Here is a 12311-nt window from a genome sequence, read left to right on the forward strand (position 1 = left end):
CCCAAATCAGGGGAATTAAGAGTACGAGGGGTTTGATCCCAAGAATTGAACCGGGGCCTTCGAACCAAAGGCAAGCATTCTATCCATTTAGCCACAGAGACGGGCTTTAACTTGCTAAACAGTCCTCTACAATTTCCACTGATCAGGCGTAGATTATTCTTGGTAGTGGCAGAGGCTTAGGCTGTAGCTTGTGAAACAGCCTTGAGAACACAGCAGGCCACTCCAGTGGTTCACTGAGCCGTTTGTCGAAACGGCGGGATTGGGGGTGTTACCTAAGTCTAGTGGTAGCCCACGTCTTGATCCAAGCATATGCTACTGCTGTTCGGCTACTTGGCTGAATGGTCGGTGTAGTGGGCTTTGGTTCAGATTGATCCACGTTGATTTTTGGCCGCGTCGGGGATTTTCATCTTAAGTGGTTAATTCCATTGGCTCGGGGACTAGTAGTTTGTGCTGTCTCCAACATCCCTGCAACTCATACACCACACAACACTCTCCTCCACTACAGTAACTGGTAGTCTCGTATACACGGCAGATCCTCCCCACCATCATCGGAGGGTCTGCCTTACAAGGGCTGCACCAGGCTAGCATTTATTGTTTATAAAACTGATAATGGCACTTTCCAAATGACATATAACCTCGATAGAGGCCTGGTGCAGGTCTTTCGAAAGACCGCCTATTGGTGACCTGCGTGTATGTGAGAATGATTGATTATAATGATTTATACGGCACACATACTCATCCCCCAAGCCACTAGAATTAACCAATGAAGGTTAAAATCCCAACCTGGCTGGGAATTGATCCCGGGACACCTTGAACCAAAGGCCCGCGCGTCACGGAGGCGAACGATAGTGGCATTGAGAAGATGGAAAACTCTTCAGAATTTTATGTATAACTGGTGATGACATTTTATTTTTATAATAACTAATCAAATTTACTTTTGCAACACAGTCACGAATGTCCAGATCACATTTCTCAACCAAAATTTCTGCTACCCGTACTTGGCGATGAGTTCTTCGGCGTACACAATGTAAGCTTCCTTAGCAGCCTCTTGAGACATTCCCTTCTTGCCGTTCCATGCGCTCCATTTGTCTTGAGCCTTCAGGTTGAACAAACTCGGGGAATCTGTAAAGAATAAAATAAGATACTGATTAAACAGAATGTTATAATAAGCAGTACTGTATTTTTCTTTCAATTCCATCTGTGTACGACAGTTGTGAGATGACGATATCATTATGATATGAGCCAAATTGGAGCAGGCTGTGCCAACTAATAAGCTGCCTACCCCGTTGGCAGCCCTGAAGATTGTCTTTCATGTTTTCCCATTTTCACACTAGGTAATTAATTAACGGCCACCGCCGTTTCCTTTCCAGTTTTTGCCTTTTCCCATCCCAACACCGCCAGATACCTAGACTGTATATGTTTTAGTGTGCAACGTCAAGCATCTAGTTATGATAAATCTGTCATTATCAGCACAACACTAAAAGAAGATTAATGTGTGCCTAAAGCAGTAATATATGTCAACAGTTCGAGCATGATAGTCGAGTGGTCACCAAGGCGACCAAGTTCGAATCCCAGTCAACTCATGTGGTATTTTGAAATGAAAAGTCACGTCCGTTTGGTTCAGATTCCACATAAAAGTAGAGGTCCCATGGCTATGATCACGATATCAGCAGTCACGTAAAACTACAAACTTGTTTTTTTTCCATGTCGTCTTCCGGAAGCACAGCGTTTACTTTGAAACAAACAACGCTTCTCCTGAGCATATAATGAACTGCTACTGTGCAGCCAGAGCCTTCTAAAATAATACCAGACCCAAAAATTCACCATACATGTGTTTGTCATGTGGTCTACGAGAGAAACATGATACAAGTGTTCTAGCGAGTATCTTTTTATTCTTTTCAAAGTTGCCATGTGAACTGTGTGTTGCAATATGATTGGGGATTACTGTTCCAATACATGAAATCAGTATGCATAGTGATTTATTTTGTTTGTGTTGACTTTCATGAGGTCTGACATCTTCTGCCAATGGTAAGTTAATACGCTTGTTTTTTTGCAGTCGGCTTTACATCGCACTGACTCAGCCTGGTTTTATTGCATCGGTGGGATAAAACTGGGAAGGAAGCGACCTTGGCCTAAAAGTACACCCCCAGCATTTGCATGGAATTAAAATGATAAACCACGGAAAACCATCTTCAGGGCTGCCCACAGTGATATTCGAACTCACAATCTCTCAAATGGAAAATACAGTGGAGCATGGAACGTGTGGCACTTGCACGGACACAGCCCTTTGAGGTGTGTCAGTTCAATCCGTAACAAGCTATCGAGTTGGTAACTTCGACCACTTGTGTCTGTACTTTTTAAACTGAACACATACTAGTTTCTCTTGTCTCGTCTTCTACTGTATGTGGTTGTGCCTAGTTAAGGAATTTTACTAATTAGATTATTAAGGAGTAGAGTATTCGGCTACGTACAGTAGAAGTCCGCTATAGCAAGTACAGTATATAACGAGAACTCCGTTATAGCGACGGCTTTTTTCTGTCCCTTCAAAATTCCTATATTAAACTGTGTATCGTCCTTCGGTTACAGCGAGAATCCTATCACTGGCGCATCCGTTATTACAAGCGATTAAGCGTGCACGATTTTTTCCGTTACCAATATTTATACACCCCAGCGATGATATTGCATGCGATAGATTACCTTCGGCATCTTTTCCTCGCTATGTGCACTAGCAATTTATCTCGTCGACATTCGAAGGCGATGTCGGAGTCGATTAGTAATACCCGTTGACAGCTGTTCCGTAAAGAAAATTCAAAATGAAAGAGAACATATTTTCATATTAAATGCGTAAATAACGTGTCCGATAACGGTTGTTAACTCGCTAAAAATTAAGGCTGACTAAACTACCGCTTAATTTTGAGGCTAAATACTGCAATTAAGTAAGAATGGGAAAAACCTTGAGATACGGCAGAGTGCTTAATTGATTTCAGAGGTTAGTTTATATTTTGTTGCGTCTGGTTAAATTACGGAAAGGCTATTATGAAAATTTATAGCGAGAAAGTTGTAATTTCTCTACTGGCGCTTGAAGTGTGTTTTCATCATACGTATAGTACGGTTAAGTTAGGATGCGTGACGCTGTTTAAATACGAAGACTGAAACGTTTGCAACAAAATGTGATCGATCATCTTCGGTAGGTACAGTTTTCTCACTTTGTGCATTTGCGATCTCTCTCGTTGACATTCAAAGGCAATGTTGGAGTTGATTAGTAACACCCATCGACTGCTGTTCTCTAGAGAAAATTCGAAATGAAAGAGGATAACACGTCTTCGTATTAAATGCGTAAATAACGTGGCCGATAGCAGTTAACTCGTTACAAATAAAGAGTGAAGTAAATGATATCTTCATTTTAATGTTATATACGGAAATTAAGTAAGAATGTGATACACCTCAAGATATGGCAGAGTGCATCACTGATTTCAGAGGATATTTCGTATCTTCTCACTTCTAGTTACGGCTATTTACATGTAAATTTTTCGCTAGAGGTTATTTCTCTACATGCGTTTCAAATATGTTTTCATGATAGGCTACATATACGGTTAGGTTAGATGACGCTGTTTGAAGAAGAAAGCTGAGGTGTTTGCCACAGAAATCTCTGGAGTGATACCGTATTTTTCCGAATCCAACACTTTTTTTCTCAGAATCTCATGCGAAAACTTAAGGGTTGTTGCATTCGCGGCCTAACAGTAAGTTAATTGATACCACTGGCAACTACCGCGGTAACCACGCTGCTTCTTTTCACACGCGCACAGAACTCGTTGACAATAAACGACCGCCTCTTTACTACACATTGCTAGCCGTGACAACCGGTTGTACAGAGCCTGTGTGTTTCTCAAATCTGCAGAATGGCATCAAAACATGCGACCCTTTGAATTCTTAGAAAAGCCATGGCTACTCAGTGGCAGAGTCATAATGCGTCTATTGTACTTGACGCTTAGTAAAATTAAGGTTTATAGACAGCAGGAATATTTTCATGATGGATAGTCGTATTGTAAAGATACGTGGAAAAGGTATTGTCGGCAAATTTTCAACGGGTTCTAGTCGATATTATGATGCCAATTTTAAGTTAATGTTTATTAAACACTCGAAAATGTAAAATAATTGTGCAGCCGCAAGAAAATACGGCATAGGCCTAAAAAGCCAATATTTGGCATTAGCGTGAAGACAAAGAGCTAAAAAAATGCGTACTGTACAAAAAATGTATTCAGTGGTCCGCAACAAGGACACTTTAAAGAAGTTGAAGATGAAATTGTGAGGTATGTGCACGAAAAACGCAAGCGCGGAATGGCCATACCATGGCGCAATAAACTCGTTCGTTGACTTTCAACGTTCGCGGTTAAGCCTACACATCGCTAGCCGCTGAATTTGGCCGAACCCGACAAGCGAAACGTGCGTGTAGCGGCAGCCGGTTATATCTGACGCTGCGTAAAAGTAACAGTTTTATAGACAGCAAGAATAATTTCCTGCTGGATCGTTGTATTGTAGAGAAGCATGGAATAGGTATTGCCAGAAAATTTTCAACAAGTTCTCTTCGGTATTATGATGCCAATGTTAAGTTAATGGTCCTTAAACCCGTGAAAATAAAGAAGAATTGTGCAGCCGCAACAAAAAAAAAAGAAATACGGCGTGACGAAAGTCAATGTTCGGCGTCTAAAAATAGTCTAAAATGCGTAGGCCTACTGTACAACAAGGCATTCATATGATTTTACAAATTTCTTTTTGAGTCTGATTTAAATTTTTTGAAGGGAAAAGTGGGGTTCATCTTGGATTCGGAGAAATACGGGACTATATTTTTTTCAGAATGAAATTAAACATACACTTTCACGTAGTATCGGATTACGAAAAATAACAAACAAGTAAGCCGTAGTGTGGATATCATCTGCGGAAACACAAGTTTTGAACAAAATTATTGCCGTTTCATACCGAATTTAATGTGCATGAAGGGTTTTCCGACTTTTATACAAAAATCGGATATAACGACAATCCGTTATAGCGAGTAAATTTTTCGCTGTTATGAATTCTCGCTATAACGAACTTCTACTGTATTAATAATCTGTTATGAAACGCACGACCAGAGTGTTAATGTCTGAAGTGGGCAGTTGTAAATTAATTCGTAGTTACAGGGATGAAATAATTTATAGTATGTGGAAAGTTATGAAATTTGCAGGGACGTATACGGGGGTGAGGTTTTTTAAAATCTGAGCCCCTAGGCCAGGCTCAGTTTTAGGCCCTACTGGTATTATTGTTGTTATTTTTAGTGACAAGACCTTGTGTTATCATACCTCACTTTTACTAATTGCGTAGATAAATGGCGCTGTACTAATAATACTTGTAAACTTTAAAATATAGACTAGACTCATTTAAGTGATTTAAAAGAGAACCCATTGTAAGATTTAAAATATAGGCCCATCTCAATGATTTACAAGTCACCTAAAACACTTCTGGACTTCCTGGCAGCAAACTACGAATAAGAGACCGAAAGGCAATGCCTTGTAGGACATTGTCATTCGCTGTGAAGGACACCAAACTAGAAAGTCTATTATCCCTTGCTATATTTTTGAGGGCAGATTTTATTTTTTAAAACAATGAATGAGAGCTCTCCACTGGCATTTTATGGGAGAATACTCATAAAAATAGAGCAATGACAGGATTTGGGAAAAGCACTCTTAAATAATGTTTAAGCAGTCGCCTCCAGAATTCACTTCATCATCATCATCACCATAATGTGCATCAATCAAGAATACGCCCATCAAATTTCTTGAAAGTGGACACATTCCTCTACTTCCGCAGTTCGCATTTGAAACAATTGAGAAAAGCAAAGATGGTTTCAAGTTCATTGTATATTACTGTTCTTTTCAGTTCAATTACTAATTTGTCAACTATTATTAGGAATGTATTGATTTTCATGTCCAATTTGCCATCAAATTCTACATAAATATGAATCTCCTCTACTCGAATTCTTCCTTTTCTTAGGCTTTTGTTTATCTAGTTGGCAACATACTGCCTGAAATAGTTTCACCCCCTTTCCTTCATAAAATTCAAATCGTTCCAGACCTTATTCTTGGGTTAATTATACAAATGTACACGTTTTAGGCTGTAACTCTTACAAACATACGTGAAACCTACTCCCAATATCACCAGTTTTCACGAGTAAATAGAAATCTTCTCCACAGGAAATCAACCCTGTGACTGCTAGCAAGGACAATTTAAAAAAATCATACAGCGGCCAATTTTCCCCCACCATGACTTAAGAGTTAACAAAACAGAAGAACCCTGCTACTGTCCTGCTGGTTCAAGGCAGGTTTGGAGAGAGAACGATGGAGTGAGTGCGAGAAAGAAGGATGATGTGAGTGACAGAGGACAACATTATGACAGAGACTGGAATTACATGGAACACAACTTGCGTGGGAATTTCTGCATTGATTTTAAACACATTTTCCTCATACCTCTCAACATATCGTCCCTCCTCTGGCAAACTAGCGAATCTGCAAATTGTCAAAAGGTTACAGGAGCTGAATGAAGTTGTGATTACTCATGTCAAATCAATTTTTATATTTAATGATTGCTTTCATGTGTTAGGCATAAGGAACGAGTTGCAAATGTGAGACTTTGTCAGAGGGTAGACAATATTTAACCAATAAAATCTACACCAAAACTTCAGAAGTACAGATTCCCTAGTTTGTCACTTTCGCTAGTTTGCCAGAGTGGGGACGATATGTACCCCGTCGAAGGCTATTTTATAAGATTTTTCCAGTTCATTCGGGAGAATGAACCACGCGGCATGGCTGACCTTAGCTCCCTCATGTTCTAAGCCAAGAATGCGAAATAGCCAGCGATATCCTTCCTGATTTTACCGTAAGGAAAATAATAATCAAAATCAAATCAAAATCTCTTTATTTGCAAATGAGGTGTCTACCTCGGTGGCAAATGGTACACTAAAATACATTATTGTCAAGCACTAAATATTAAATTAACAAGAGAAGAATATTCTCCTATAATACAATATTATACAATTTACGCTAACAATGTTTTCTATTAAACACACAGCTCATCCTTAATAAATTTATATTGTTTACAAAATTCTACTTATATCTCCTGTACCACTTACAAATATAGTCAACTGATATAGGTACAGTATGTGGAATTACTTCAAATGATACTATACAACTGGTATAAGATTAATATTTACACTGCATTTATTTATTTACTTTTTTTTTTTTAACCCGTTCTGGATCCTAAGTAGCATAACGACCTGCTGCGTCTTAACCAGAGCCCCTTTTGCCACCACTTTTCAGAGTTCCTGAAGGGCCTTCACAGCTACCATAGCGGTCCCGGGGCCCTCGAAGTCCCCACTGTACTTCACCCCTACAGGCAGTCCCCTACTTTGGCTGTCCAAACTCCTTAGACCAGGGGATGGAATTAACTTATTCACACACATTTTTTTTTATTTACAATAACCTGCACTGGTCGAATGCCCTCTAACACTTCATTTATTTTCTCTGTTGCTGTTTATTCTCTTCTTGAATATCTGTACAGATTTTGGAAAAGGATCAAACACTACCCCTGGTAAACTGTTCCACTCCTTCACACCCTTCCCAATAAATGAAAATTTACCCCAATCGCTTCTGCTAAAATTCCTTCTAATTTTATATTTGTGGTCAGTCCTGCCGATATAATTATTTTCCAACTGAAGCCTCTCACGGATATCTCCCCATGCTTCTTCTCCTGTATAGGCTCTATATAATCCTATAAGTCTAGTTTTCTCCCTTCTCTTACTTAAAGTTTCCCACCCAAGTTCCTTTAACATTTCAGGAAGGCAAGTTGCTTCTTAGTGATAGGGAATCAGTGAATCGTTGAACCTAATGAGAAGCCGCACCTGGTTTGCGGAGACGAATACTAGAAGTTATAAGGGGAATGACTAGAGTATTACTGTCAGCGAGTTCTTTCAAGGGTGAAGTGTGATGTAGAGATACTTCAATGAGTGTCTCCTCTTAGTAATTCTGACAGACGGAAATCAAATTCTAACACATGCAGTAGGAGGGCTGTTCCGACTCCAGACTAAGCACTGATTGACTGCTGGGCGTGTGACGTCACAGCGAAGGTGGTTTGAAAAGTGTGCGGTGCAAGGTGAGTGCAACGTCACTTGGCGGGGGATCTGAAAAGTGTGCATAGCTTATTCCCGGCTTAACCTAACAGGGGTACCAACCATAGAGACCTAAGTTAGATGCTCAGGCTATCTGCATAAGAGTGCAAGCTTAACCTTACAGGCTAAAATGACCCCAGGCTTAACCTAACTGTCCTACGAGGCAAAATGAGTGCTATACATTACTCTAATGGAGGGCTACCTCAAGGTCTCAGAGCTGACGCAGGCTATAGGCCTCTTTTGGATGCTACGGAGCTTCTCTTGGACATTATGGAACCTTTTTAGTGCTACAGGGTGTCTTTTGGGCTATAGGACGTTTCTTGGGCGCCAAAAAGCTCTTTTGAGAGCTATGGGGATACTTTTTGGCATTATAGAACCTCTTTTGGGTGCTATATGGCTTCTTTTAAGCACTATGGGGGTTCTTTTGGAAATTATAGCACTTCTTTTGCGCTCTACGGTGCTTCTTTTTGCCATTAAGGAACTTCTTTTGGGAGCTAAGGGACCTCTTTTGGGTGCTATAAGCATCATTTGCGTGCTATAGGGCTATTATAAGCACTACAGGACCTCTTTGGGGTTCTATAGACATCTTTCAGGTGTTACAGGGCCTCTTTTGGGTGCTACAGGGCTTATTTTGGGTGCTATAGGACCTATTTTCAAGCTACAGAGCTTCTATTGGGTGCTATAGTGCCTCTTTTGAACATTAAAGGAACTTGTTTGGGTGCTATAGGGCATTTGTGGGTGTTATATGCTTCCTTTGGGCATTTTGCTTTTTGGAGATTCTTTTGAGCGCTCATGGGGTGGGGCGGAAATACATGTGAGTTGCCTTTTTAATTTCTGCTCATAATATCATGCTGGTTGCTTCAGCAGGAAAGGGCTCTTATGGGTGCTACGATGCTTTATTTAGGCGCTATGAAGCTTCCATGGGTATCATAGGACCCCTATTGAGTGATATGGGGTTTCTTCTGGGCGCTATAGAGACTCGTATGAGCGCTGCGGAGCTTCTTTTGAGTGCTATTGGAGCTCTTATGAGTGCTAAAGGATTTATTTTGGCCTTCATAATCCTTCTTTTGAGCGCTTTGGTTCAATTCAAACACTCACCCTTCCCGAGCTATAGGAATTAAAGTTAAATTTTCTGACCCAGCTGAGAATCGAACGCAGGTAGGAGGTGGGGTGGAGGTGGAATTATCTGGTACAGGTGAAGGTTGAGATGGAAGCTGAGGTGATGATAGTGGCGGAGGAGGAGGTGAAGTTTGAGGAGGAAGTGGAGGCGGAGGTTGAGGTTGAGGTGGACTTCGAGGTCGAAGTGGAGGTTGGGGTCAAGGTAGAGATGGAGTTGGAGGTTGAGGTGGTGGCAGAGGTGGAGTTGGAGGTTGAGGAAGAGTCGGATGTGGAGGCGGAGGTTGATACTGAGGTGGTTTTTAAACCAAGTGGGTTAACTTCATTTTTATTTAGTTACATAAGTTTTCTCTGTTTTCCATTTTATCTTGTTTTGTTGTGGATAAGCTTTGTACAACTCAGGGTTTAAAGTAAATATTATGGGAATAAATTCAAATAAAGTGTTCAATATTAAACTTAGTAAAATAATGATGAGAAATTAGAGTAGCTTAACATGCAGTCACCAAGCGAGTTGGTCATGAGGTTAGGAGCGTGCAGCTGTGAGCTTGCATTCAGGAGACGGTGGATTCGAACCCCACTGTGGGCAGTGCTGAAGATTGTTTTCCGTGGTTTCCCATTTTCACACCAGGCAAATGCAGGGGTTGTGCGTTAATTAACGCCACGGACGCTTTCTTCCCACTCCTAGCCGTCATATGATTTATCTGTGTCGGTGCGACGTAAAGCAACTTGTAAAAAAATATAACATGCAGTCAGATTTCACCATGCATGCGTACGAATTTGAGTGTGGCAGTTCCGGACGGATTTCGTACTTGATGCCAGAATAGTGTCATCGAGATTTATGTGAATAGTTTTTATGGATGTGCTGTTCATTTCGTGGAGGTTCAAGCTCCGCAGACTAAGTGTGTGTCCACCCGATTTCCAGTGTGTAAATACGAGATTTTGTAATGTTGAACTGTCAGTGTTATCGTAATTTCTAGTGAAGGGTTATCTTAGGAACCAGATGGATCTCTATTTTGAAGCCACAGACTATTAATGTGTTAAAATTATTTCAAGTCATTTGAACGTTTATTATTTGGACATGATCAGTAATGTTAGAGATTAAATTCAGTAAAATTGTTTTTTTATTATGCCAGCAGAGGCTAAATTACAGTCATCAAGATTTAATTGAGTCAATTATGTCAATCTCGTATGAGCGCTATGGAGCTTCTTTTGAGTGCTATTCGAGCTCTTATGAGTGCTATTGGGTTTATTTTGGCCTTTGTAATCTTTCCTTTGAGCGCTTTGGTTCAATTCAATTACTCGCCCTTCCCAAGCTATAGGAATTAAAGTTAAATTTTCCGACCTGGCTGAGAATCGAACCCAGGATGTTGTGAGTTGTCATCAATTATCACATAAACGAAACTTAGGACTGTGGATTATTTGATTTAGGTGATTAAGGGGAAGTTTGTTCTTCAGTTCAAGGCCAGCCTAATGTGTGCGTATATTTTGTGATAATTTTTCTTAGGTAGTATTTTAATTTGCAGCATCGTCGATTGAGCCTGGACCCGTGGAGGCCAGTGTGCCATTTATTTATTTGGGAATTGGAATCACAGAGTTACTTAGCTGAGTAAGGAGCGTTGATCTCCGTGTTGTTTAATTCCACCGAGGGGTATTCCAGCGAATGAGAGTTTTTGTTTTAGTGTGGCCTATTATTCATATTTCCACCCATATTCATAGGAGTTGTTTGATTTGATGATTGATTAGTGTGTTCTTTATGATTTCTGTTCGTACCAATTCAGTTAGGGAAGTCGAGATCTTTGTTGGTGTGAAAGATGGATGTTTAGTGTGTTTGGAAAAATTTGACATGTGTGCAATTATTTCTTGTTACGTTTCATTGACGTGTACTTGTATGTAGTTTCAATCCACAAAGTGATTTATGTTTGTTTGTTTGTTTACTCCAGCGGGAATTGTGAGGCAGTGTACTCGCTAACCCCACTTAGGTTGTTGTGTATAGTTGTAGTTATATGGGTATAGTTATTATTAGAATGCCCGAAGAGATAACGTAGGTTTAAGGCTAGCATTATACTGCAATGTTATGAGCAGTCATGGAACACGAGTATTCATTTAAAATGCTTAAATAAAGTAAATAATTGCCAGCCGTAACAATGATATATAATAATTCAAGCCCAATTAATTAATGATTAAATGTGCGTGTCGATGCATAGAGCTTGTATCACGATAAACTCTCGGAGATATACTTTTGAATGTCATTTTTCTTATGTTAATTTGTTTGATCTGATCAGTTATTATTCCATGTCTTAGATTAATAAATATACCGAGCTTGATAGCTGCAGTCGCTTAAGTGCGGCCAGCATCCAGTATTCGGGAGATAATAGGTTCGAACCCCACTGTCGGCAGCCCTGAAGATGGTTTTCCGTGGTTTCCCATTTTCACACCAGGCAACTGCTGGGGCTGTACCTTAATTAAGGCCACAGCCACTTCCTTCCCACTCCTGGCCACTTCCCGTCCCATCATCGCCATAAGACCTATCTGTGTCGGTGCGACGTAAAGCAACTAGAAAAAAAAAATATATTTTCATCTCTTATATCGTGGTCTCCCTATCTTCATTTATAGTATTAATGTCCTTGTCTTGTCCATAAATTTAAGATGATAATATGTTCCCCATAGTAGAGCCTCCGTTGCTCGGGCGACAGCGTGTCGGCCTCTCACCTCTGGGTTCCGTGGTTCAAATCCTGGTCACTCCATGTGAGATTTGTGCTGGACAAGGCAGAGGCGGGACAGGTTTTTCTCCGGATACTCCGGTTTTCCCTGTCATCTTTCATTCCAGCAACACTCTCCAATATCATTTCATTTCATTTCATTTGTCAGTCATTAATCATCGCCCCAGAGGAGTGCGACAGGCTTCGGCAGCCGGCAAAATTCCTATCCTCGCCGCTAAATGCGGGCTTCATTCATTCCATTTCTGACCCGGTCAAATGACTGGAAACGGTCTGTGGAT

General features: G+C 40.5%; 1 protein-coding gene across 2 annotated transcripts in view; it reads right to left on the reverse strand.

Moving 5' to 3' along the window:
* Positions 1 to 881: 881 nt before the first annotated feature.
* LOC137501502 (acyl-CoA-binding protein homolog 1-like) overlaps positions 882 to 12311 on the reverse strand; it is a 34235-nt gene continuing 22805 nt past the window's right edge. For both annotated transcript variants that reach the window (XM_068228553.1, XM_068228550.1), the window contains one exon: positions 882 to 1122. In XM_068228553.1, the coding sequence (XP_068084654.1) occupies positions 989 to 1122 (134 nt within the window). In that variant the 3' untranslated portion in view covers positions 882 to 988. The remainder of the gene's footprint in view (positions 1123 to 12311) is intronic.

Source organism: Anabrus simplex, chromosome 1, assembly GCF_040414725.1.
Source record: "Anabrus simplex isolate iqAnaSimp1 chromosome 1, ASM4041472v1, whole genome shotgun sequence".
NCBI classification, from domain to species: domain Eukaryota; kingdom Metazoa; phylum Arthropoda; class Insecta; order Orthoptera; family Tettigoniidae; genus Anabrus; species Anabrus simplex.